Raw genomic sequence first — 26,429 nt, 5'->3', positions numbered from 1 at the left:
AATTTCAAGAGAAGTAAGATCAGGTTTAATGAGGAAGATGATGATCCATGTTGATGTTGATCCAACAAAATAGAATATAGTCTAACTCTAGAGCTGCAAAATCCTTAATCATTTAGGTACTTTTCACTTTTTAAATAACGCTACCTAATTAAATATGATACTGTAAACCAAATATTGATAAGATATCTATAGTTGGCTTAATATTAAATAAAAATGAGGTTAGAAAATTTAAGGATTAATAATCACAAAGGAAACGAATTTCTTGGAAATAAAGCTTTTTGCTATCGTTAGATCAGCGGGAAACACCTGTTTCTAAAACACTTTTTGGAGAGCTGTCAAACAGCGGCTAAGATAACGTTTACGTTAAGCGTTGAAACATATGCATCTTTGAAAACTGTCTAATAAACCTGGAACCCATCCTCATTTAGGCATTAACACCTCTTCCTCTCGATGGGCCTAAGCCGCTATGATGCTATTTTGGTCACATTACTATTATTATTTTTTATATGATAAATTTCAGATGTCTGGAGCATGATAGGCGTCTGACGATATGGGAAGAGCTGTTCTGGAATCGATGTGAAAGTTACCGGCCCCAACAGTACTTTATCTACGAATCATGGATGATTAGGCCGTATTATCAATCATTCGCTCGTGTATGTAAGAATAAAATAGTGATCGTGGAAAAATAGAAAAAGTGAGAAATACTTTAGCATAGGCATAGGAGAAGGAGAGTGCGAGTGTTTACACTGGGCGTGTCCCGTAGACCGAGAGAGTGGTTGGTCCTACTGAGCAGAATGAGACGCAGACCCCGTCGTCGCGCTCTTCAGATTTGGCGGCTGGACAGGATCGGACGAATCGCGAATCCACCTACTGGGGCCTGTATCGTATGTTTCCCGAAGCAACTGTCCTGGCATAAGGTTTATGCGAGATCGTGTGCCAGTTCCGAGGATATAAACCGTTTCGTGTTTATGTGAGTAAATCATTTAAAAAAAACGAAAATTTTAAATCAATGTATAACGACTATAACGATAGTTCACTCAAAGACTCACAGACGCTCGCGTCCGTCGATTTTTGATTTTAGGCCCACAATTTTTTTTAATGGTTTTAATCCCTTAGCATCACTTTCTGGGCGGGGGTTGGAACTTGGAACCACCCTCAAAATCTTTAATAGTCAAGTGATGTTAAACTAATTAAATTTGTTTTTCTACCCTACCGATTTAGACTTTAATTGCTTCTTGGTCAATCAATTTTATTTTTTTTTACAACCATTGATAGCATAATGAATGCCCTTTAAAATAATGTATCACACCATGGGGTAGCCATTTGACATACCAAAGTTTGGCGTAAATAAAATATTCATTATTTCTAGACATTTTCGCCAACTATTTGCTTACACATTTACCGATTTCATTTTTTTTTGGTACCGTTGAATAGAGAATTTTACGCTGCTTACTATGATGTATCACACGATGGGGGTTCCCATTTGATATATTAAAGTGAGGTTAGCTGGAGGTGAGGAGGTGATTGACACAACTTCAGTAAATGCATAATTAAACGTCCCCCTGTACCGGGTGTTTTAAATTCGAGCCACATCATTGGGATTTCGGAAACGGTAAGAGATACAGGATCGGTTAAATTGGGGCAAAGTTGCGTATTCTTATGCTTAACAAAATGCCGTTTTAAAATTTAAAAAATTCCGACTACGTACGAAGTTATTCGGAAAATACCGAAATTTTGGAAAATCGTTTTTATTTTTTTGTGAGGTTATTTGATTATTACCAGATGGCGTCGTCAAATTTAAAATCCGACGTTTCGTCTTTTGGCAACCATCATCAACTTTATTTTTTTAAATACGGCCCTGGAATTTTTTTTACTCATTTTAATTCCCCTTTTTATTCTTAGAGAAATGACATATCACATAGTTTAATTTTCCAATATTTTGATGTCAAAAATTTACTTTTATTAAAAAAAAGTTAATACTGTCCTGTTGTTTGAAATAAAAAGTAATAATTTATCTTAACACTATCATTTATTGAATAAATCAATGTTTTTGACGAAATTTTTTAATTATTAACATGGTAAAAATAGTATCAATTTGATATATTATACTAAATTTTAACAATAACAATAGTAACAACTATAATTTATTACTAATTTGTATGTTGAACAACACAAACTAAAAATAATAGAACTTAATGCGAAAAAATGCAATATTTTAAGTTTAAAGTAAATATTCAAATAGTTGACCCTGCACCTCAATACATTTCTGTATCCTTCTACGTAAATTTCCAGATACTACCCGCTGGATAGTCCTGGCTCGTATACCCCTTAATTCTGTCAATAAATTTGCACGTAAAATGTTTATATCATTTGGGGTGTTCTTAAATAGTCTGTTCTTTAAATAGCCCCAAAGAAAATAATCCAACGGGGAAAGATCGGGACTTCTAGCTGGCCAGCGCACCACCCCTTGATTTCCACTGATTAGGAAAATTATGATTTAAAAATCGTGTGACATTCCTTCCATTATAGGGTGGTGCACCATCCTGCTGCCACCACAAATCGCGGATAATATCAAGAGGTTCATTTTCAAGAACATCGAATATATTTGGCAGAATTAAATCTAAATAGCGCTCAGCAGTTAAATTACCGTCGTATATAATAGGTCCCAAAATTCGATTCCTGTAAAGACCCACCCAAACATTGAAAGAATTATGCCCCTGCCCCTTCGCGGTTTTGTCTCGGATTTTCGACTGAATAAAAATGTTCATTATTCCGATTAAATAGCCCGTTGGTCGAAAAGTTATATTCATCTGTCCAAATTATTTTGTTTAAAAAGTCTTCATCATCTTGCAGTTTTTCGTTTAACCAATTGCAAAACTGAAGCCTTCTATCGGTATCTCCATGCCTAAGTTCTTGACTGATATGAAGTTTATAGGGGCGATAGCGATTTTTTCTCAATACTCTGTGGATACGGGTACTTGGCATATTCAATTCACGGGAAAATTGTCTGGTTGAACCTTGCGGATTTTGGGTAACCTTTAACGAAAGCTATCTGATAAAAAGTTATTGTGAAAGTATATCGTTGTAAAACAGCATTAATAATCGCCTGCTCGGTTTCAGGATGCACTCGAGTCCCATACATATTTCGAGGTTTAGTGAAACTTCCATAGAGGCTAAGGTTCCTGTCCAAAGCTCCGAAATACGTATAATTAGGTTGGGGGCGCTCTGGATATTGCTCCAGATATTGTTGGCAGGAGCGTTGCGAATTTCTATTCAAAGAATAGTAAATTTGGACCATATCACGTTGTTCGCTACTGGAGAATACCATTTTTGATTTCACAAAATATCGAAAAAGCCAAATGTCAAACAGATATAAACAATTAATGACAGATGGTCGTCCATTTTTTTCTGATTCAAAGCCATCTTTGCTAATAAGAATTTTCAAGTTATTCAGCCGGAGACTTAGACATCAGGCCTGCAGAAAAATTTGTGAAAATATAATATAATATAACATATTAGCAATATTTTTACCATGTTATTGATTGAAAAACAACATCAAGACAATTTTTATTTCAAACAACAGGACAGTATTAACTTTTTTTTAATAAAAGTAAATTTTTGACATCAAAATATTGGAAAATTAAACTATGTGATATGTCATTTCTCTAAGAATAAAAAGGGGAATTAAAATGAGTAAAAAAAATTCCAGGGCCGTATTTAAAAAAATAAAGTTGATGATGGTTGCCAAAAGACGAAACGTCGGATTTTAAATTTGACAACGCTATCTGGTAGAGGAGAAAAAGTGACAATAATAAAGTGTCAATTATTTTAAAATATGTTTTCAAATAACCTCACAAAAAAATAAAAACGATTTTCCAAAATTTCGGTATTTTCCGAATAACTTCGTACGTAGTCGGAATTTTTTAAATTTTAAAACGGCATTTTGTTAAGCATAAGAATACGCAACTTTGTTCCAATTTAACCGACCCTGTATCTCTTACCGTTTCCGAAATCCCAATGATGTGGCTCGAATTTGAAACACCTGGTACTGTATAATATATGTAGGTAATAATAAGCTATTTGGAATGAACTTACCATTCACAATACACTGATAATTGTAATAATATAATTATAAGATTGGTCGACTTACCTGTGTAAGGATGATCAATCTTAATTATTCGAGCATTGTAGTCCTTCCATGTTAGCACTGGTAGGTTCCATTTTATGGCTACCACGCACAGAGTTTAAAAGAACGCGCAACCCTCCTGCACTCCTATGCCTCGTCGGTTCTCTGTTAGTTCATGTTTTTGTGAGTTCCGTGTCACTTATAGACTATTTAAGGTACCTACGATGCCGAAAACAAACAAAAAATCTTTATTACGTGAGTTGAACCACATAAAACAAACAATAGCCGATCTGGGGCCAACAGTTAATCGGTTAGAAAAACGAATGAAGAAATATGATTCAACTTCCTCGTCATCGTCGGAAGACGATTATTCAGGTAATAAATTAGGTATTTATTGATTGCAAGTACACGAAATTATTCTAGAGATACGTAATTGATGTAATTGTTTATAATAATTTTCTTATAAGTTAAATTTAAAAATTAAAACTTTATTTTTACCTACCAATCAGCCTTAATGCGATCTATGTTTGTTTACTTTTCTTGGCTTATCTTAGAAGCAGGTAGAAAATTTCATACAATAGGGGCATTTAGAATCTCGAACGTTCTTATTTTATTTGGATAATAAACTGGGAAAGATAAAATATTTTTTATCTTTGGGTGCTAGTCAATTGGACTTATTTCGTCACCCGCAGATTATTGTCTGCATTATACTATTAGTAATTCTATATATTTATTTTTTTTTGGTGCTAGTCAATTAGACTTATTTAGCCACCTGCAAAATTACTGCCCAGATTATACTAGCAAATATGTTTGGTAACCAGTAATATATTGTCAAACTATTCTTAGCAATATTAGTCCCCTTTTTGTTTTTTATAGAATCGGGTTCACATTATAGTTCCGATCTAGAAGAAACCTCGTCAAAAATTGATCCACACCCGGAAAGTACACAAGATTCTTCTAACAATCAAGAAATATTTTCAATATTAGGGGGTCACCCGTCTATTTAAAAAACGGCCATGAAGAATTAGCTGTAAGGGGTCCACTTACCTTAGTCAGGGCATAAATCAAGATAGTAGAAAAGAATTAATTCAAAAATATCCAATACCATCAAATTGTAAGACCGCAGCATCACCCACTATCAATGAAGAAATCAAATCCATACTTCCTTTACAGGCCCTAAAAAATGATTATTTCTTCTCAAACGTACAAAACCAACTAGGAGCAGCATTAACAGCATTAGGGACAACAATATCAAAAAAGCTTGCAGAACCCACAAAAGATATTGTTCTAGATATTGACTTATTAGAAAAATTAGTAGATACTGCTCAACTAATAACTAGTTCTCATCATGCAGTTTCATTAAAAAGAAGATTCGAAATTAATCCTCATTTAAATGAAGAGTCTAGAGCAGCGGCACTTCACACTCCAATCGATGGATATCTATTTGGAGCCGATTTTCTTAAGCAAGTTAAGTCTTGCCAAGAAATAAAAAAAGTCGGACAGGAGTTAAAGAGGACTGTTCAGCCAAAACCAGGACCATCAACTTCAACTGATCAAAATAATTTAAACTCCAGGCGCTTTTTCCAGAAACACAGAACAAAAAGGGGGGGGGAAAGGATCAATTTAAGGCAGAATCAGACAAAGAGGAAGGAGACAACCCACCACAGGCAGAAATACAGGGAGAAACGCTACAATCCCTATCAGACGCAGTACAGAACGAATATGAAGTAGAGGTGAATAATGATTATTTGTCTATTGTCGGTAGATTAAAACATTTTCAAGATAATTGGCGAAATATTATACCCGAAAATTCAAGGATTTTACAATGGATTAGGGGCTTAAAATTTTCTTTTAAATCCTTACCAAAACAAAGTAAAAATTGCGGAGGGTTGTTGGGTGGGATCAGAAATAAAACAGAAACCTGTTCACCTAAATGTCGACGTTTCGACTTATATTAAGTCATCCTCAGGACACTGAAATGGATTCAAGTAATTACAGAGATAAAACAAAGTAATTTCAAGTACATAAAAAACACTATTAAAATAAATGTTCTTTAAGTTACAAAAATTAAAACAACAAAAAACAAAAACCACGACACAGTTAAAATTACATTCAGGTACAATCCGTTAAAAAAATTTTTTTTATAAAAAAAAAACAGTATAAAATTAATTTTTTTTTTCTTTTTTTTTTTTTTTTATATACATTACACCTCTTACCTAAGTCTAGGTTTCTTAAGTTATAATTAAAATAGGAGCGTAGAGTTATTTTTAACATGGGTTAAATTGTAGGTGTTACTGTGGGCAAACTAGAATCAACAATAAGCCAAGAAACAAATGTTTTTATTCTTCCGAGCGTTTATTTATTTAATTTTTATGATTCAATGTTATGTTGATAAGTTAAGAATTAGTAGATAAGGAAGATGTATGTATCTATACGTTCAAAACCAGAAACTTAATTTGTTAATACACTGTGTGATCTAAATTTGGGACATACACTCTTTGACAAAAATAAATTTTATGTTTTAGTTTTATCTTTTTGGTAGTAAATTAATTAAATTATAGTAACTTGCATTTAGATCATCGGTGTCTTGTTTTTTATTTATGCTTTCTTTATACTTTTTTATATTAATCATTTCTAGTAAAATTCTTTTTTATAATTTGATTCTCTGCCAATGATCCGAGTGCTGTTAAAATCAAATTGGTGTTGTTGATTGAAGGAGTGTTCTGCTAGAGCAGTCTTCCCAGATGCTGCGTAGTTCGTTGGTTTTACGCTTCTTTCGTGTTCGCTAATTCTGGTTTTTAAAATAATAAAATAAAAAAATACACTCTAAGAAAATACTCCTCTAAGACCAATTGTAAGTTTTGTAGGTTCTCCAATATATAATCTCAGTAAATATTTAGCAAATTTACTTAACTTAGCATTTGAAAAAGATCAATTCTACACAAAAGACTCCTTTGAAGTAGTCACGCAATTGCAAAATTTTAAAATTCCAAATAACTTTATTCTAATATCATTAGATGTAATATCTTTATTTACCAACATACCAACTGATTTAATTAAAAATATAGTCCAAAATAAATGGCACCTTATCAGAGACCACTGTAACATCCCTTTAGATGAATTTTTAAGTCTTTTAGAGTTTGTATTCGAAAATAGTTATTTTACTTTCAATAATATATATTACAAACAAATCTATGGTCTTGGAATGGGTAACTGTCTATCACCTATATGTTCTGATCTGATTATGTCAGAATTACAGAAATATTGTATGGGGAAAATAAAATTTAGGTTACCATTTTTTAAAAGATTCGTTGACGACATTGCCACGTGTATTCCAAAAACTGAAATAGAAAATATAAAAAGTACATCTAACAGTTTCCACCCTAAATTACAGTTCACTATAGAGTGTGAAACAAATAACAAACTTCCATTTCTAGACATTCTATTAATCAGAACAGAAGATAATACAATGATCACTGATTGGTATCACAAACCCACTTTCTCTGAGAGATTTCTTAACTACCAATCAAATCACTCATTTAAACAAAAATTAAACATAATTAGCAACCTAAAATCCCGCGCAATAGCCTTATCTCACTCCAGTTTTCATTAAAAAATGTTAACAAAATTAAAGATATTTTACTAAAAAACAATTTTCCTCATAAAATATTAAACAAAATCCTAAACAACAACCCTACACCTATAAAAGTCAAAGAAAACCAAAACCATAAATTTGCAAAAATTCCTTATGTCAAAGGTTTGTCTGAAAGGCTATCAGGAGTTGTTTCTGATGATGAAGTCAGAATAGCGTTCAAAAATGAAAATACCATCAACAAATACTTCTCAAAACTAAAAGATAAAACACCAAATGAGTTACAAAGTGGCGTGGTTTATAAAATACCCTGTTCTGATTGTCAAGGTCTGTATGTGGGTCAAACGGGCAGGTACTTAAAAACCAGAATTAGCGAACACGAAAGAAGCGTAAAACCAACGAACTACGCAGCATCAGCAGGGAAGACTGCTCTAGCAGAACACTCCTTCAATCAACAACACCAATTTGATTTTAACAGCACTCGGATCATTGGCAGAGAATCAAATTATAAAAAAAGAATTTTACTAGAAATGATTAATATAAAAAAGTATAAAGAAAGCATAAATAAAAAACAAGACACCGATGATCTAAATGCAAGTTACTATAATTTAATTAATTTACTACCAAAAAGATAAAACTAAAACATAAAATTTATTTTTGTCAAAGAGTGTATGTCCCAAATTTAGATCACACAGTGTATTAACAAATTAAGTTTCTGGTTTTGAACGTATAGATACATACATCTTCCTTATCTACTAATTCTTAACTTATCAACATAAGATTGAATCATAAAAATTAAATAAATAAACGCTCGGAAGAATAAAAACATTTGTTTCTTGGCTTATTGTTGATTCTAGTTTGCCCACAGTAACACCTACAATTTAACCCATGTTAAAAATAACTCTACGCTCCTATTTTAATTATAACTTAAGAAACCTAGACTTAGGTAAGAGGTGTAATGTATATAAAAAAAAAAAAGAAAAAAAAAATTAATTTTATACTGTTTTTTTTTATAAAAAAATTTTTTTTAACGGATTGTACCTGAATGTAATTTTAACTGTGTCGTGGTTTTTGTTTTTTGTTGTTTTAATTTTTGTAACTTAAAGAACATTTATTTTAATAGTGTTTTTTATGTACTTGAAATTACTTTGTTTTATCTCTGTAATTACTTGAATCCATTTCAGTGTCCTGAGGATGACTTAATATAAGTCGAAACGTCGACATTTAGGTAAACAGGTTTCTGTTTTATTTCTGACCCCACCCAACAACCCTCCGCAATATTGAAGATATTGGGTCACAAACACGAAATTCAAAGTAAAAATGTAACTGCAATTACTGAATTAAATTCAAAAAACTGTTTAGCAGAAATTCAAAAGCTGGAGGCAAAAGGAGCAATATCCAAGTGCCAATTTAACAAAAATCAGTTTTTGTCATCCTATTTTTTTAATAAAAAGGCTAAATGGCGATTTTAGATTTATTTTAAATTTAAAAAGGTTAAATTTATTCATTGATAACCAACACTTTAAAATGGAGGATTACCGAAAGGCCATTAAATTAATATCACCAAAATGTTATTTGGCAATTGGACGCATATTTTTTAATTCCTATCCATAAAGAATACAAAAAATATTTAAGATTTGTATTTCAAAATCAGATTTATGAATTTAATTGTTTACGGTTTGGTCTTAACATCGCACCACGAATTTTCACCAAACTTCTTAAACCTGTAGCAAAACATTTAAGACAAAGGGGTTGTAAAATTATAATATATTTAGATGATGTACTAATAATTGGCAACAGTTTTAATGAATGCTGTAAGTCAGTTGATTTAGTTAAAAATCTATTAACAAGGTTAGGGTTTATCATTAACCAAGAAAAAAGTGTATTAATCCCATCCCAAAAAATAGAGTATTTGGGTTTTATTTTTCATAGTTGTAATATGACTTTATCTCTACCTAGGCGAAAAAGTATTATTATTAGTAACTTGCTTCTCAGATTTAGGAACAGGTCATGTTGTAAAATAAGAAGTTTTTCTTCTGTAGTTGGAAAATTACACAATACTATAGGAATAATTACAGTTTCTTCATCACCTACCCTAAAATATGCCTGGCTTCATGTAAAACCACTAGAAATAGTCAAATTAAAAGCTCTAAAACTAAACAATAATAATTTTAATAAAATAATTAAAATTCCAAAAATAGTAAATAAAGAAATAAATTGGTGGTTAAATAATATAAATCATACAGGAAAATCAATAATACAGAGAGAATTTCATTTCAAAATTTTTTCAGATGCTTCTAATACAGGTTGGGGGGCATTTTGTGGTAATCAGGAAGCTAGTGGTTTTTGGGGAGACGATGAACGTTTTCACCATATTAATTGGAGAGAACTTTGTGCAGCTTTTTATGCCCTAAAATGTTTTGCCAAATATCAATCAAACGGTAATATTTTACTCAAAATTGATAATGTAACAGCCATAACGTGTATCAACAAAATGGGTAGTGTAAGATACTCTAGTCTTAATAAAATAACTAGATAAATATGGGACTGGTGTGAAGCAAAAAATATTTTTATCTTTGCATCCTATTTTAATACGAAGCCCCCTGACCTTTTATCGAGGAAAAAGACAATAAATACCGAATATGAATTAAGCACTAAGGCATTTTTGAAAATTATCAATAAATTTGGCTCTCCAGATATTGATCTATTTGCATCCACGTTAAATACAAAATGCAAAAAATTTATTTCTTGGGGTCCAGACCCAGGTAGTTAGCACAGTAAATTGGAGAGGCTTAAAATTTTACGCCTTTCCTCCTTTTTTACTAGTTGATAAAGTTTTACAAAAAATTCAAGAAGATAAGGCCACAGGCATTTTAGTAGTACCTAATTGGCCAACGCAAACATGGTACCTAATATTCTTAAATTTATTAGTAGAAGATCCAATAGTTTTTTTATCCAGATAAAAACCTTATTCTTTCTCCTTCCAGGGAACACCATCCTCTATACGAAACGCTTTCCCTGGTGGCCGGGAAATTCCCAGCAGTTTTATGAATTTAAAAGGAATACCTCAGGAATCCATATCTATAACGATTTCATCCATCACAGAAAACACTTTGAAGCAATATTCACTTTGTTATAAGAAATGGTGGCAATTTTGCCTAAAAAAAAGCCAAGACCCCTATTTATACAATTTTAATATGATATTAGAATTTTTATCAGAGAGTTTTAATTCCAAACTCTCATATTCTTCTTTAAATTCGTACCGGTCGGGTCTGTCGTTAATTTTCTCGTTTCCTACGGAGGATGAAAAACTTTTAAAAAGATTTTTTAAAGGCCTATATAATAGGAATCCCGCATCTCCTAGGTATTCCATGACATGGGATCCAAACCCTGTTCTTAGCAGCTACGTTATTACATTATTTACAACGGACATCATCTTATCGCAGTAATTTTAAGCCATTAATTTTAACTTATAAGAAACCTTATCATCCTGCCACTACACAGACTATTAGTAGATGGGTAAAGTTAATTTTAGGCAAAGGTGGTATAAATACAGATATATTTAAAAGTCATAGTACTCGTCATGCAAGTACCTCTGCCGCATTCTGTTCGGGTTTAAATATTGACCTTATTCGTACAACAGCGGGTTGGACGGAGAAGTCTACTACATTTAATCAATTTTATAATTTACCATTAACCCAAAATCCGGAAAATTTTGCAAAATCAATAATTGAAAGGGTACAAAAGGTGTAGGAAACATATTGGTTAGGATCATAAGCTGTATCTGTTTTTCCAGCTGTTTCTGTCTCATTTAGGTTAGGTATTAATAAGTTCGTTCTTGCAGTATTTTTTAGAAATAGTGTATTACATATTTTTGCTATTAGAATAAACTTTAATTTGTTCTTTATGTTTTATTTGTTTTGTTTAACATTATGTTCTGCACAATCGCACTTTAGTTAAATTTTATTTTTCTGCGAACATCTACCAGTGCTATCATGGAAGGACGTAAATGCGATGAATAATGTATAATAGAAAGTAAATTTTGAAAAATATCACACTAAGAGGCAACTTGCCATGAACATGAAACAAAACACAGAAAACACGTATAGATTCCCAAATAATTTCGGAAAATCCCCGAAAATATCGGGCATGTAATAGCATCGCTCAGCGCCAGCCACGTACAATTTTGGTACGAGTGTTTTTATTATACTAATGTACATATATTATACATCACAGGGAAAGACCGCGCTATCTTCTTAATAGCAACTATTTGATTAGTTTTTTTTTTTGCACTTGCTTCCTTGGCGTTTTGATTTTTTTGATATTTATATTTTCGGGTAAGGGTAAATTTTGCCGCCCCAAGCGAGCTCCGCCCGGGTGCCACGCACCCCTTGCACCCCGGCAGCGTATTGGCATTCTATACCATTATTCAGATCGGCACTACATTGGATCGTGGTAGACTATGGCCATATGCTTTATCTAATTTCATAGGCCATCCTGTACTACAATTCAGAGCTTCGCTATTACGTTAGCGCGCTGAAATACTGAAATACAGTACGCAATGGATGTCAATTGCTGCGCCTCACGTAGCCGATTTATACCGCGACTCAGATTCGGTGATGCATGTGGGATAAAAGTTGGGGTATATTATTTGTTATTGTTTTGTTTTTTTTCGTGATCAAACAAGATTTATCGGGAGTTTATCTTTCGTTTTTTTTTAAATTTAGAATGGATTATAAAAATATATTAGTGGAAATGTGTAGTGAGGACGATTCTATAATCGAATATCTTGAGCTCACAAATGATGGTTTTAAAGCTAAAATTCGATTTAAAAAAGCAGATGTTGTGTTGAAGACAATAGTATTTGTTGTGGCAAATGGTTAGCTATATTTAGTAATAAAACAAGTACTAACTGGATTGTGCGTTATACATACCCATCAGCAAAGAGATACGTATATCGAAAAATTTTCAAATGCCAGCACAGCGGTTTTAATAAAGCTAAAACCAGAAAAAGGGAAGACACTAGAGTTAGAGACAAGAAATGTAATGCCACCGTTCGTTTTTTAATAAAAATTATCAACAAAAACACTATAAAAAACGATCGGTATGTGATACGAGGCTCTAATGGATGTGTTACGGTAAGTGTTATGTTAATTTACTTTACCTATGTACATTCACACTAAATTACCCTTAGTATTAGCCAATGCAAAATTAAATCCCACGGAACGGCAAGTAAAACATTTGTATGAAAAGTGGAGGTAAGTTATTTTTTGTATATCTACATCGCCTTGCCTTGAAAATATCTTTAAATTTTACCGATTTTACGTAGAACTTTCTCCTTGTTTTAGAAATTTAAATTTTGGAGGCCAAGATGAATCTTCAGTGGTGAGGGTCCTAAAAGAAGAGGCTGAATTTTACCATAAAAAAGGACAGAACATAATAGCGGTTAAAGAGAATCCTTTGATTGTAATTATACTCACACCAATCATGATGCGTACTCATAAGGAAGATTTTTCTAAAGAAATTGTGTTTGTGGACTCTAGTGCGCTTCCAAAATTGGAGCCTTGCCATTAGCTTGTGTATTACATACAGCTCAGACGGAAGCAAATTATACATTAGCCTTTAACTTGCTTAAAAAAACATTAGGTAATGAAGGTTTTGGTAATTCTGGCTGTCCTAGTATATTCATGACCGATGATAGAGCATCAGAAAGAAATGCGCTGACATCTGTGTTTTCATCGGAAAATGTAAAGCCAAAGCTTCTTCTTTGTATCTTTCATGTTTGCCAAGCTTTTTGGCGTTGGTTGTGGGATAGCCACAATGAAATACCCAAAGAAAATAGGAAGACTGTAATGATTTTATTTCGTGCCATAATGTATGCATCAACTTTAGAAGAAGCAGAAGAATCTTTAAACGATCTGATGAAAAATGATATTGTTTTAAAGTACCCATATTTAAAAAATCACATTAGTGCTCTTCGGCAACGAAGAGAAGAGTGATGTTTATGTTTTCGGGCATCATTAATCACTAGGGGAAATAATACAAATAACTTTGTAGAAGCGTCAATTCGTATATTTAAAGATATCGTTTTGCAAAGATGCAAGACATTTAACATATATGTGCATTAATTGACTTTCGTCAGAGAAAAACAAACCACCGAGAAGCTGAAGCTGAAAGATGTTAAATAAATTGTTAGATATTCCCTGGTTTATGCACATTTTCTCAAAATTACAATTGAATATTTCCTCTAATTTAAATATATATGAAATAAACTCTTCTGGAGGAGATTGTAAGCCACCAAAGTTACATATACTGGAATTATAAGCCTTAAAATGAAGAAATAATCCATTTATATCCATTTCATCACACATTTTGCCGAAATTGGTGCAGGTATCACAGTTAATATGAACTTCAAGTGCTCTTTTCATAATATAGCCACAAACATACCGAAAGGCATTTTCTGTGGGAATGTGGTCTATCCTATAACTATAGTTTTGAAGTGCAATACCTTTTGCAACTTCAGATTTTTTTTCATTGAAAATTTCGGGTATATTGTTGGATTTGACGTTCATCAATATACTATCCAAATCATTTTTACAATTCATTCTTTCCGAATGTAAGTAATTCTGACAGAACAGCTTTTTAAACGCTCTTTGGAATTGCAGTGGTGTTGGATTATTCCCACTTTGCTGCCTTACAGCACCAAAGAAATTTTCGATACAATCTGTATTTAACCTCCTAGTCTTGAGATACTTGTAACCCAATGTTGATAATTTTTCCCATATTTTTATCGTGCTTCTGATTGTAACCATCCAGCAATTACGAAATTTCACAGAATTTGTAATATCTCTATTGCTAGAGTTAAAAATTTTTAATTTGTTTAAAAAAAATAACATCTCATGGAAAAATTCTATTTGGTATGGTGATCCATCATAAACATTTTTAAATTTACAGGGATCTCCCAAGCATATTGAGTTTAATAAATCAAAGAGGTTATTGAATTTCTCAATTACCTCTATGGTTCCAAATGCATCGGCAGGGAGTGCACCTACAGTTACATAAGTATTCATCCCACTTGCCACAGTATGGCTAAGAACTTGGCTAGCGAGACCTACTTTCATTTTTTCAAATGCTGAGGGACATATATGGGAATCTGTCAACTTTGGGGCACATCTATAAAACTGTTGTGCAGATAAATCTGCACGATAGAAATCATTTATGAAAGTCCATGATGTTTTTTTTTCGTCAAAGTGAAATGAATGATTAAATAGATTATTTCTTGTTACTTTGACTAGATGACATGGATCAAAAATATAAAACAAGTTTTGGTCCCCGAATTGAAATTCTGGGTTTTCATGTGTCACACCTAACAATTTAGAAAGTTCAATAAAATTTGACCCCATATCACTAGCAATACCTTCTATTTTAAGTCCAATTTCCAGTAATTTAGGAATAAGCTCCTCCATAATGGTTTTTAATTTGGAGGCTTTTAATTGTGAACCTACTAAAAAATACGCTAAAGGCTACTTCCAGGAAGAATATAATCCTCTAGCCATAATAACTAACGCATTTTTACAAATAAATGGTTCTTCGGTATGTTCACCAAGATCTGCAAATCCCACAATTTTATCTTGTGTAACGTTAAAAGCAATATTAGCCTTTAAAGATATTTCATCAATGCACAAAATGCGATGCTTATCTTGCTCAAGCAGGGTGTTAAGTTTGATTTGAAGAGCTTTATATAAAACTGCATTATTAATACCAGGCTGGCAAGAAATATTTTCTGTAATTCTATGCAAACTTCTTTTTGTTGGTAGAGTAAGCAAACTACCTATGAATTTATATGCCTTGGGGCTTAAAAAATGCAATATTAAGGCAAATTGTTTTAATTTCATAGAATATCTATGAGATTTGCGTCTCTTGCCCTTTAGTGCCACATGAGTTTTAATAACACATGCCAAAGGTTTACTTAGAAATTTGTCACATAACCTGTTAAAATCTCTTACATCAGGATCTTCTTTTTGGCGTGCTTTAACAGTTAAACCAAACTTTCTCATTTTTTTAATTTGCAGTCGAAGTTTTCGCTTTCGGGGAGTGCTACTACTCAGCTGAGGAGAAGTCTGAGTAGAAGCTGACGGAGAAAGAAGGCCTGGTGGAGAATTCTCGGACGGTTTATCTATTTCGATAGATAGGAGCTGCCGAGGGGCTCGCACACTGAATATTGTGAAGTGCTTGGGCCTGCAAATAATAAAAAAATGCTTTAACATTTTAAAACTTTACATCTTTAATATGAATAAAATTAGAAAGTAAAACTGCTAGACTATATGGTAAACTAAAATAAATTTGGAAATTCTGCTCAGGTAAAACTACCTATGTATTTGGTTTTCAAACTTTAAATAAATTATAAATAAGTGATTTTGAGGTTGGTTTTCATAGAAATGGAAACAAAGACAAAGGGTATTATTTTACCCATACCCCAAAGGGTATTATATGGGGTCCAGACATTTTGGTACCTAATCCTAATCCTGGTACCTGTCCCAGACAAGTTTTGTATAACCATTTTATAACAAGACCTTGTCTGGGCCTTGTTATAAAATGGTATAAAACTAATTAGGGTTTTCTGAAGAATAATCCATTCTTACTGAAATCTTATTCCAACCTACTAAACTGAAAGAAGAGAGTCTTACCAGAAAAAATATCCAATAATGGGTGTTTTTCAGGTGTCTTAGTTCTGTCTTAAGGAGAATTTTTTTCGGCAATACTTTGCTGGGCCAACGTTGCTGGTTTCATTATTGCAGGCTGTATTAAAATATCTAAAAAGAAGAAATATAATAGATACAGAATATATTTTTACGTGCAAAATAGGGTTTCAAGCATAAAATTAATATTAGTTAGTAGGTAAAAATTATAGTTAAGTTAACCCATCAAAAGCTAACAGGATAGAATTTTTATCCTTCTTCGTCCTTTTCCTTTGAGACTTTTTTTGGCCGTCCATCCTCAAGCTGTTCACCTTCACAAGTCCTTTTTGTGGGATTAGGAAATAATGTTGGTAACGCGTTAGGTAACAAACGCTTTCTTGAGGGCCCTGCACTATAAAACTTCTCATCAAAATGGTACTCACAGAGCTTATAGTTCCTGGTTAGTTGTTCTCTAGGTATCGAAAACAAGTCTGTTCTATAGCAAGCTGCCAGCCATAACTTGGCACTGAAAGTCATAAAATTACATGTTTAATTCAAAAGCTAATTTTTTTTTTTTAATTACTGCATAGATAAATCCTCTAATTGTTGTAATTACGAATTTAATAAAAAATAAATAATGAATTACTGTAATTGCGAAAAACAAAAAAAGAAACAACTTATTTTGAGTGGAAACAATTAAAAGAAAAGTTGAACTTACCGATCTTCTTCCTGCGGAAAAGCAAAGAAAGAAACACCACACCCTGTCTTTGAATGACATCCGCGAAAAGCACAAGTATAAGGCATATTATAAAAGTTTTTAATAAAATAAAGAGCATAATTCAGGCAACACTTGACTAGACTGAACTATAATAATTATAATTATATTATAATTATAGGCGTCGAATATTACCGGACTAACCGACGGCTGGCAGGGGACCGGCAATAAGACAGGTATACCAAATAAGCTCGCACATGCGCAAGAAAAATCGGTCACGGCTTTGTCCCTTCTCGGTGGTTTGTTTTTTTTTGTTAACGTCTTTGAATCTTATCATAAGAGACGTTTGCTGTTATTTGCTAGTAGTCGATCATCGAAAAATGAAATTCTGTATAGTAAATTTTGCGATAAAACTGAAAAGCTCTACTGTGAAAAAAAATAATGAGTAAGCAGTAATGATAACACACTTATTTACACTGTAGATAAAGTTTTGTAAGCATTTTTGTGCTGTGCAACAAAAATTTGGACTTTTTCTTTTAAATGCTCCTTTACTTACTGCAACTGACAAAAAAATGTTAGCAAAGCTAGCTCTTGGACACAGTGTTTCAAACGTTTTTTTTGAAAATATGAATTTAGGTGATCATTCTGAAAGCCATTTAAGTAATGTACCATGTCACAGTGCAACGCAGCAGAGCATTGCAGCAACTGAAAAAATATATGAATCTAATGTTCTAGACAAAGAATGAAATGATTCAAAAGCTGGTAAAAAACACTCTTCAGGTCTTAATAATGGAGTTAACAAACTGCATTATCAAAGGAAATGCTGAGTTAAATACAATTACCACACCGACACAACTGGCGACATTTTTCTGCAATTTAAGAAAGTGACGTTCTTTAAAATATATAGGCGTGTAACCTACTTCCATTAGTAGAAGACGAATAAGACAGGGATTCGTATCTGGAAAAAAGCGTATTCAATCGGACTATCGGAAATAGACCTTTCAACAAGGAACTAAAAAAGACCATTAAAAGGAAACATAAATTAGAAGAAAATATTTTTAAGAATCAACCAAATGCAAAATGTCACGAAAGAAAATAAAATTTACATTAATTTTTTTGTCATTATTTTTATATATTTTCTTTAGAAAACTAAGTTACAGCAGTATATGTTAATATTTCTATTAAAATGCCTTACATTTTAATTTTCCTTTGTAACTAGTTTTGATAGCTATTAATTTTTTTGCCGTGTTGTTATTCTTTTTTAAGGCAGAAAACACTATTGATATCTAAAAATATCATTTTAAGGTAAATACATAGATAACATAGTTTAGGTTTTCTTATAAGTACGAAAATGTATATTTTATTAAAAGTTTCAAAATTGAAAATTTTTGTATAAAATTGTTTTGTTTACATTTGATCGAATAATTTTTTTTTTCAGATTTCTCTGAAGAATAATGAATGGAAAAAAGTTACATTTTAGTTACTTAATAGTTTCATAAATTAATATTTATGTTATTTCACTTAATGTCATTTGTAAATATGAATAAACATATTTACAAATAAATTTAATAAACATTTTTTAACAGAAGAAGAATAATTTTAATTCATGTTTTATGTAATAGTTTTAAAATAAATAATACTGTTTTCTTACTTTATTCAAGATGGCAATATTATGGACAATAAAACATGACCCCTAAAACTATTTAGGAAAACAGAGCGTATTCTCTATCGTCATAGGAAAGAAATAAATATCTTTTTATGCCATATAAATTTGTATTGCATAGAAAGAAATTTCCTTCCTAGGAGAATACAGAATACGCGCTCTGTTCTTGTTTTTTTTTCTGAGACGTAGTATATATTGAACTACAAAACTGCTTTTAAAATAAAACCTATTATATACTGCATTTCAGAATACTAAATATTACTTACGCTCTGAATCGAAGTATAGAATGGGCTTTAAAATTGTGGTATATCACGTAGACATAGTCTACCATGATTCAAAGTAAGGCCGATCTGAATAATAGTATAGAATGCCAATACGCACCCCGGCACGGCTCGGCCCTAAAGATAATTACGGTTTTCTTGCAGTTAAAAGATCAACGGTATATCTTTGAGTGAACTATAACCGTAAAAAAATTACGAGACAGTTTTAACGGACCATTAACGGAGAAGATTAAAACAGTTTTAATTTTCTCCCGAAGATGCTAACTTCGTTAGCGAAGCACGTATCGAGAGAAAAATAAGAGTTTTGATTAATGGTAAAACTGTCTCGTAATTTGAGTGTCACACCAAAAGTGCCAACCATAGGACTATTATAACCCTAAACGTTTAAAAAATTACCTTGATTTTTACTTTACAGAAAAATGCAGAGGAGCAGACAAAGAGCGCTTTATGGGCGCGAAGACATGCGCCCCATACGTGCCGATCGTCTCTATTATCCAAACCACAGATGTTTGGATATTCAAACCAAAATTAGCGAGAAGGCCAAATAACTAATAAGTCAGTGGGGTGCTAAAAATAGGCACTAATTAAGAGTGATGTTTACTATGACAGTAAGAGGTCACTTTACTAATATCACTCAACTGTGGTATTATAAAGTGTCTTCACTAAACTAGAATAGAAAAATAGCAAAGCAGGTCAATTAGCATATTCGGTAAAGTACTGATAATAAAAAGTAATTTTGCTCTCTTACAAAACCAAATCAGCTCCTTTGAATATATAGTTTTTTAAACTAGTATACTCGATTTTTACTTTAAGCAAGCCCTTATTCTTCTACTACAAAGTAGATTACTAATTTACAATAAATATTTTTTGGCTGCAAGTCAGTTGTTTATATTTTTTAGTTATAATTAAATGCGGACAAATAATTGTAAAATTTGGGTATTTTAAAATTAAACTTACGTGAGTATTGACAATGCAATTCATTCAGCGAGCTCCACCATGTATACAGCAAGAGATTGAGAGTACCATGAAACAAAAATATTTACGATATACTGTACTGACCCATCTAATAAAGGTTATGTTTACTCACCGGGGCACCTCGGTCCCCTTGATTCAGTCATGCCAACAACCATCAATATAGTTACTTTATGTTTGCTAATAATTTATATACAGGGTGTCAATTTGAAAACTTCCCACCCCTATTATCTCGAAACGGGTTAGGTTTTTATAAAATCGCTAGGACACGTCGATTTTATTATCGAGGGGGAACAATTTTTATGCAGAAATCACTTTGCCTCTTTCAACCCCCTACCCCCCAGAACCTCCCTCTCAAAAATCTTAAATGGCAATAGGGGTTGAGTGATACCTCATTTGAAAGAACTTTTTATTCTCTACATTTTGGCACCTTATTTTTTAAATTTGAGTGCTGCGTTGCCAAGTTAGGGTTATTTAAACATTGTTAAATTACTTATTATTAAACATTATTCCTGTGTTTTAATTACGTTAAAGCTATGATTTGCATTGAAACATGTTATTTAGGTTAATATTATTTTTACTAAACATTTGCATAGCCGTTACAATTATGGTCTTTACAAAAGCACGCCTAAAATTTATTTTATTAACACATCTACTTTAAGAGGTGTTCAAAGTGTTCTCCATTGTTCTTTAAACAAAAATAAAGTCTATTATCAAATTCTTCCCGAACATTCTGAAATACCTCTTCTGGAATAGCCCTACTTGCCTCTGTAATTCTTCTTTTTAAATCTTCGATATCATCAGGATGAGTTTTGTAAACAACCGATTTTATGTGCCCCCATAAAAAAAAATCTAACGGCGTTAAGTCTGGTGACCTAGCAGACCATTCTATCGGTCCCCTTCTACCAATCCATTGGTTAGGAAATCTGTTATTCAACCACTCCCGCACTGGCCGAAAATAATGCGGCGTAGCTCCATCTTGCTGAAAGTGTAGTTCGTTTTCTTGCAAAATGTTACCAACTTGATTTTCCAGTTCAGTTGTTATCAAAGGATCAATTACATCTTCAAGTAGGTGTAAGTAGAGCTCTCCAGTTAAGTTTTCTTCAATAAACAACGGTCCTATAACAGCATTTCCAAGAATACCGGCCCAAACATTAATTTTTTGTGGCCGCTGTGTAGCACCCTCTCTGAAAATGTGGGGATTGTCCTCACTCCAGTATCGACAATTCTGTCTATTGACATGGCCGTTTAGGAAAAAGGTACATTCATCACTGAAGCAAATGTTGCTTACCACAATTGCACGAGTGTTTATTAAGTTGGACATAATTTCGCAAAACTCTATTCTCCTATCAAAATCGTCCTCATGAAGTTCCTGTAAAATTTGCATCTTGTACGGATGATATTTATGTAACTGTAATGCTCGTCGTACAGTTTCATGTGACATTCCAGTTAGACGTGCTACTGTACGGAGAGAATTGGTGGGTTCTGCAACGAATGTTCCCAAAATCTCTACTTGAGCATCTTCGTTTAAAACACGCCGACTTGCCCTTTTTTTGTTTCCAACTGAACCCGTTTCATTAAATTTAGCTACTACGTCCAAAATGTATCTGTGACTTACATTACAATTAGGATTTCTATTATTAAAAACTTCTGCCGTTCTTCTTGCGCATCTTCCTTGCTCGCCATAAATAAATCATTTCAATTCTTTGCCTAAGCGTGTATACCATAGTAACTAACAATAACACACAAATTATCGAAATAAATTTTAACTGATTTAAATACCTAGTGACATTGACTGGTAGGAAAGTTCACTAAATACTATTTTAAATTTCGGATCATATCATCGAACTGTATTGAGACGAATTCCATTGCAAACGAAAATAAACAAAAAAGAAAAAAAATTAAATGTTTATCTTTCATGACCAAAAGAATTTGTCGGATTGATAAACACTTTCAGTGAGAAATGCACCGGTTCGCTTTATGGTCAAACACGTTCCAATAGAAATCATAGCTTCAACGTATTTAAAACACTTACAGGAATAATGTTTAATAATAAGTAATTTAACAATGTTTAAATAACCCTAACTTGGCAACGCAGCACTCAAATTTAAAAAATAAGGTGCCAAAATGTAGAGAATAAAAAGTTCTTTCAAATGAGGTATCACTCAACCCCTATTGCCATTTAAGATTTTTGAGAGGGAGGTTCTGGGGGGTAGGGGGTTGAAAGAGGCAAAGTGATTTCTGCATAAAAATTGTTCCCCCTCGATAATAAAATCGACGTGTCCTAGCGATTTTATAAAAACCTAACCCGTTTCGAGATAATAGGGGTGGGAAGTTTTCAAATTGACACCCTGTATATATATGTTATATGTTGAAATAACAACCAGGAGATGTGTTGATTTATTGAAGGTTGTTGTATCATTTGTTCCAAATTTTCAGAGTATTGATCCAGTTTGTGTTGAGCAATATTGAGATCGTCTGTATCGATCTTATTTAGTTTTAAAGGTTGAAGATCTGGGATATATTCTTTAGTTGGTAAATGCTCACAACATTTGTAGGGAATAAGTACGGGCTGATTTTTATAGCTGATATTTTGATAGGTTTCAACAATATATTTTGCTTGAACTCTGGTGCTACCAATGAGGGCTGTACAAGAGGGTTGAAGTTGCAGGTTACTATTTAGATTAGCGATCCTATACATTTAATGGTGATGGGTAGTGGATCAGACAGTGAAATCAACCATAAGTTTTGGTCTATATTTTGGACGTTATAACCTTTGGCTAGGAGAACGTTAACTTGGCAGGTTTGTGGTAGTAGTTGGGCGTTCTGCTTTAAGAGTTGTGCTTCACAAATTGCATCTCTATCGATTGGATGAGGTAGTGTGTCCAGGCAGATTTTCTGGCTTCGTCCTAAGCTTTTACAGTGTTTCAAATTTTGCAAAGATACGTAAAGCATCGAATCATCATCTCGCGCAATATATTTCTGTGTTGTTGAAATGATGTGATGAAATCCAGTTCTATTATCTGATATAGGTATAGGGTAAACATGATATAAGGTATAAGTTTCTGGTTCTACAAGAGGAATTTTAAGAATGAAAACTGGTTTCGTGTCAGATTGATATGCTTCTAATTCAATTATGGTGAGATATTGAGCAATATTAGATGAATAGACTGGTAAGGGTAGATTGTTTTTATTTATTGCTTGAGAGATTTGTTTAAGAGAGCTGATCAAATCAATTGGTATGATAATAGAACTATGTAGAATTTTTAGTCGTGCAAAGGTGATGGCATTTAGAGTATCATTTAAGGAGTCTTCAATAAAGGCATAGCTCTCCATAAGAGATTCACAGGTGTCAAGAACTCCTATTTTCGCAGCATAATAACTCGTAGTATCAGTAAGATTCGCGATAGAATCTTTGATGGTTTTAGAATTTTTGTTATATTGTCGATCTGCAACTTTTGTATTGTTGAATTGAAGTTCTTAATTACAGAAGTAGTAACCGATATTTGATTTTTCATCAGGGATTCAATTTGCGTTTCGTCACGGGCAATTTTTTCGATGCAACTATTGAAGTATTCACCATCAGAGGCATCTAGGTGACCAGTAATGATTTTTTTTAATCGAAAACCACGTTTTTCTCTAAAGGAATAATTTTGGGTGTCGGCAATGATTTCTTTAAATTTTAAATTTACTGAGTCGGAAATTTGTAAAGCCATATTTTATGTGTTTGCAATACCATATTTTATGTGTTTTTCTAAATAGTGACGAACCTGACACTGATGTAACAAACCTGACAATGATGCTAAAAATTGATAGAAAACAAACACATTTAAATAATAATTGTTTTTTTTTTATTAAATGGCTCCAATTACAAAAACGTTTAACCAAAAATGTAAATTCTAAATTTAACCAAACATAACAAAATAAACTCTAAATTTTAAGTAACTCATAACAAATAATAAAATACTTAGGTTAAATTAGTTGATGCCTTCCCCATTTTCAAGCCAAAACGGCGTTTTAAACTGTAAAATTCGTTTAGTTGCATTAGTAGGTGCTTCAATAGAACCCACTATATCTTCAAATTTATACCAGATCTTGTCTTCCTTGATTGGCCAAATGTATTTATTGACTCCTACAGAATGCAGAACTTTAACTTCACAGGATTCATCGTTATTTGTATCAGTAACAACGCCCGGATATATCACATTGTTATATTTAACAAGCAGCCATTGATCAATTTTTACATTTTCAAAGGTCACAGGTAAAAATTGTTGTTGTTGAAGCTGTTGTTGAGGAGTGGTATCTTCTGGGTTATCGTCTGAATCTACAGTTTCACAGTCTTGATAATACATCCGTTGCAATGAATGACAATCACATGTTGTAGGCAATTTCTTGCAAAAACACGATAATTCGCGTCCATATAAATCGGACTCAGAATCTTTCAAAATAATTTGACCTACTTTCATAATGCCTTTAGTCATTTTGTAACGATTATTTATTTCTTTTTTGGAATCAAAGTTAATGACATCTTCTAAATCGATCCAATAAAGTTTCACATTTACTTTTCCTTGAAGAATCCTAAATAACGCTTCTGCATCTGGAATGTCATTCCCTTTACAGACAAGTCCATCAGCTACTCTTTTGACTGCAGCCCCAACACCATCTGGAGCACCCTTACCATGCGAAGCCTCTGAAAAGTTCCATGAAGTATTTGAAAATCCATAATCTCTAAAATCTGTATTCAAATAAAAAAAATTGTCCTTGTTGCCGTATTGTGATGTTGGGCCATCACTAAAGAAGTTAACAGTTTGCACACCATTTTGTTTTAGTTCTTCTAAAACAGGACGTAAGTGGGCCCAAATAGCAGGAGGGTCATGCCGAGTACAGGAAGAAATGGTACATATACTTTCAGGAGGTTTATTGTCATAGTAAACTACAACGGTATGGAGACTGGCCTGGTTGTGTGAGGAACCGAAATGCATTGCCTGTATTTCTGAACTCATTTTGCATGAGTAATTTTCAGAAAAATCTATATGTACAGCAGCCTCTTCATAAGTTAGTTCAGAAATACATTTTTGCCTTTGACTGGCTTGATGATTTTTTTTAAAGACATGCCAACAGAACATTGTTTTTAGTTCTGCATTAAAATTTGTGCATAGGTTCTTTAGCATTCCAGATTCACGGATAAGCTTTGTTTTATTAACAAAAAATGTTTTGCCTGATTTGCTCCTTTCCTCTTTTTCAAGTTTCCAAAAGTTCCAATTAACTAATTTATTTGGATCTTTAATATCCGCGAGGATTATAGCGGCCTGATCTTGGCATTTTGGGCAGATATTTTTCATGCAATCTTTTGATTTTACATCACACGTAACCAGCTTACATACGTTTTCGATGTTGCGTTCTGTGCATATTTTTTCTTTTACTAAAGTATCCAGTTTATGCTGTATATTGGAATGTTTTTTGCACAAGCAAGAATCTCTATCGGAAAGTTTTGGTTTCACAACCCAACAAGGTCTATGCCTGCAAAATGTCGCAAAACTAATTTTACTACAAGGAAACTCTTTGCAAAACTTTTCATAAAGATTTTTAAGGGTTTCCTTTAGCAATCTTTTCTGATATTTGATCTTGCCTCGTGTTACTGTTTGTTTTTTTCCCGGTGTTAACGTAGTTATGTCATCTCTATTAAAAAAGTCTCGTATTTTTTTATGAAGTGGATGTAAAGTTAGTCGACATCTTCCTTTCCCTTTTGACATTGTAGTTGAAGAATGACATTGGAGTACCTTTTTAGTTCTTGTTAAAAATTTATATTTTTTGACAATGGTTCCACTAGTGGCTCTAGAAATAATTTGCTTTTCTTTTTCGTTGTTTGTTTTTGAGTAATTGTCTTTTATTTGTGCAACTAGTGCATTATGAAAAACTAGAGTTTTTTTTACAGTTTCAGGAACATTATATCCTTTGGTATCTTGGATGGCTTTACTGTAAGGACTAGCAGTTTCACTTTTCTGACTCCCTGCCACAACATTCTTTTTCTGGTATCGCTGGCAACGTTTCTTATACTTCCGTAAAGACTGCTTTGTTTTTTCCAAGTCCTTTTCCAAACGCTTGATTTTCCTGTATGCAGCAGTTCTGTCCTTGCGAAGTCTCTTTCTTCCGGAAGACCTGTTAGCCTCTAAGTAAGATTGATTTCTTGGAGGTTCATTTACTATTCCAACATCTTCCATAGGAATATGATCGGGCAGGGGTATCGGACTTCCCGGTGGAGTATTTTGCTGAAGAAATTGGTCCTGTTCACGTTCATGTTTTTTTATCTGCCGACTTTTCTGTTGGTACAATCTCCATTTTTTTCTTTGGTAACGCTGCTCCCTATCGGAAAGTTCTTCTATAGACTTTTTGGACTTCTTT

The 26,429-nt window shown here is 32.8% G+C and overlaps 1 protein-coding gene and 1 long non-coding RNA gene across 2 annotated transcripts; both read left to right on the top strand.

The window, feature by feature from the left end:
• Positions 1 to 109: 109 nt before the first annotated feature.
• LOC126733533 (uncharacterized) lies at positions 110 to 19,848 on the top strand. Its single transcript, XM_050436872.1, has 4 exons — positions 110 to 116; positions 521 to 653; positions 711 to 970; positions 19,471 to 19,848. The coding sequence occupies exons 2-4, from the start codon at positions 621 to 623 to the stop codon at positions 19,601 to 19,603; spliced, it is 426 nt and encodes a 141-aa protein (XP_050292829.1). The 5' UTR covers positions 110 to 116; positions 521 to 620; the 3' UTR covers positions 19,604 to 19,848.
• LOC126733534 (uncharacterized) lies at positions 5,042 to 11,614 on the top strand. The gene is made up of 3 exons (XR_007659747.1): positions 5,042 to 5,240; positions 5,300 to 5,859; positions 10,706 to 11,614. It is a non-coding gene; the product is annotated as an uncharacterized LOC126733534 (long non-coding RNA).
• Positions 19,849 to 26,429: the final 6,581 nt, after the last annotated feature.

This window comes from Anthonomus grandis, chromosome 2 (assembly GCF_022605725.1).
Source record: "Anthonomus grandis grandis chromosome 2, icAntGran1.3, whole genome shotgun sequence".
NCBI lineage: Eukaryota > Metazoa > Arthropoda > Insecta > Coleoptera > Curculionidae > Anthonomus > Anthonomus grandis.
This window is presented reverse-complemented; position numbering and strand designations above follow the sequence as displayed.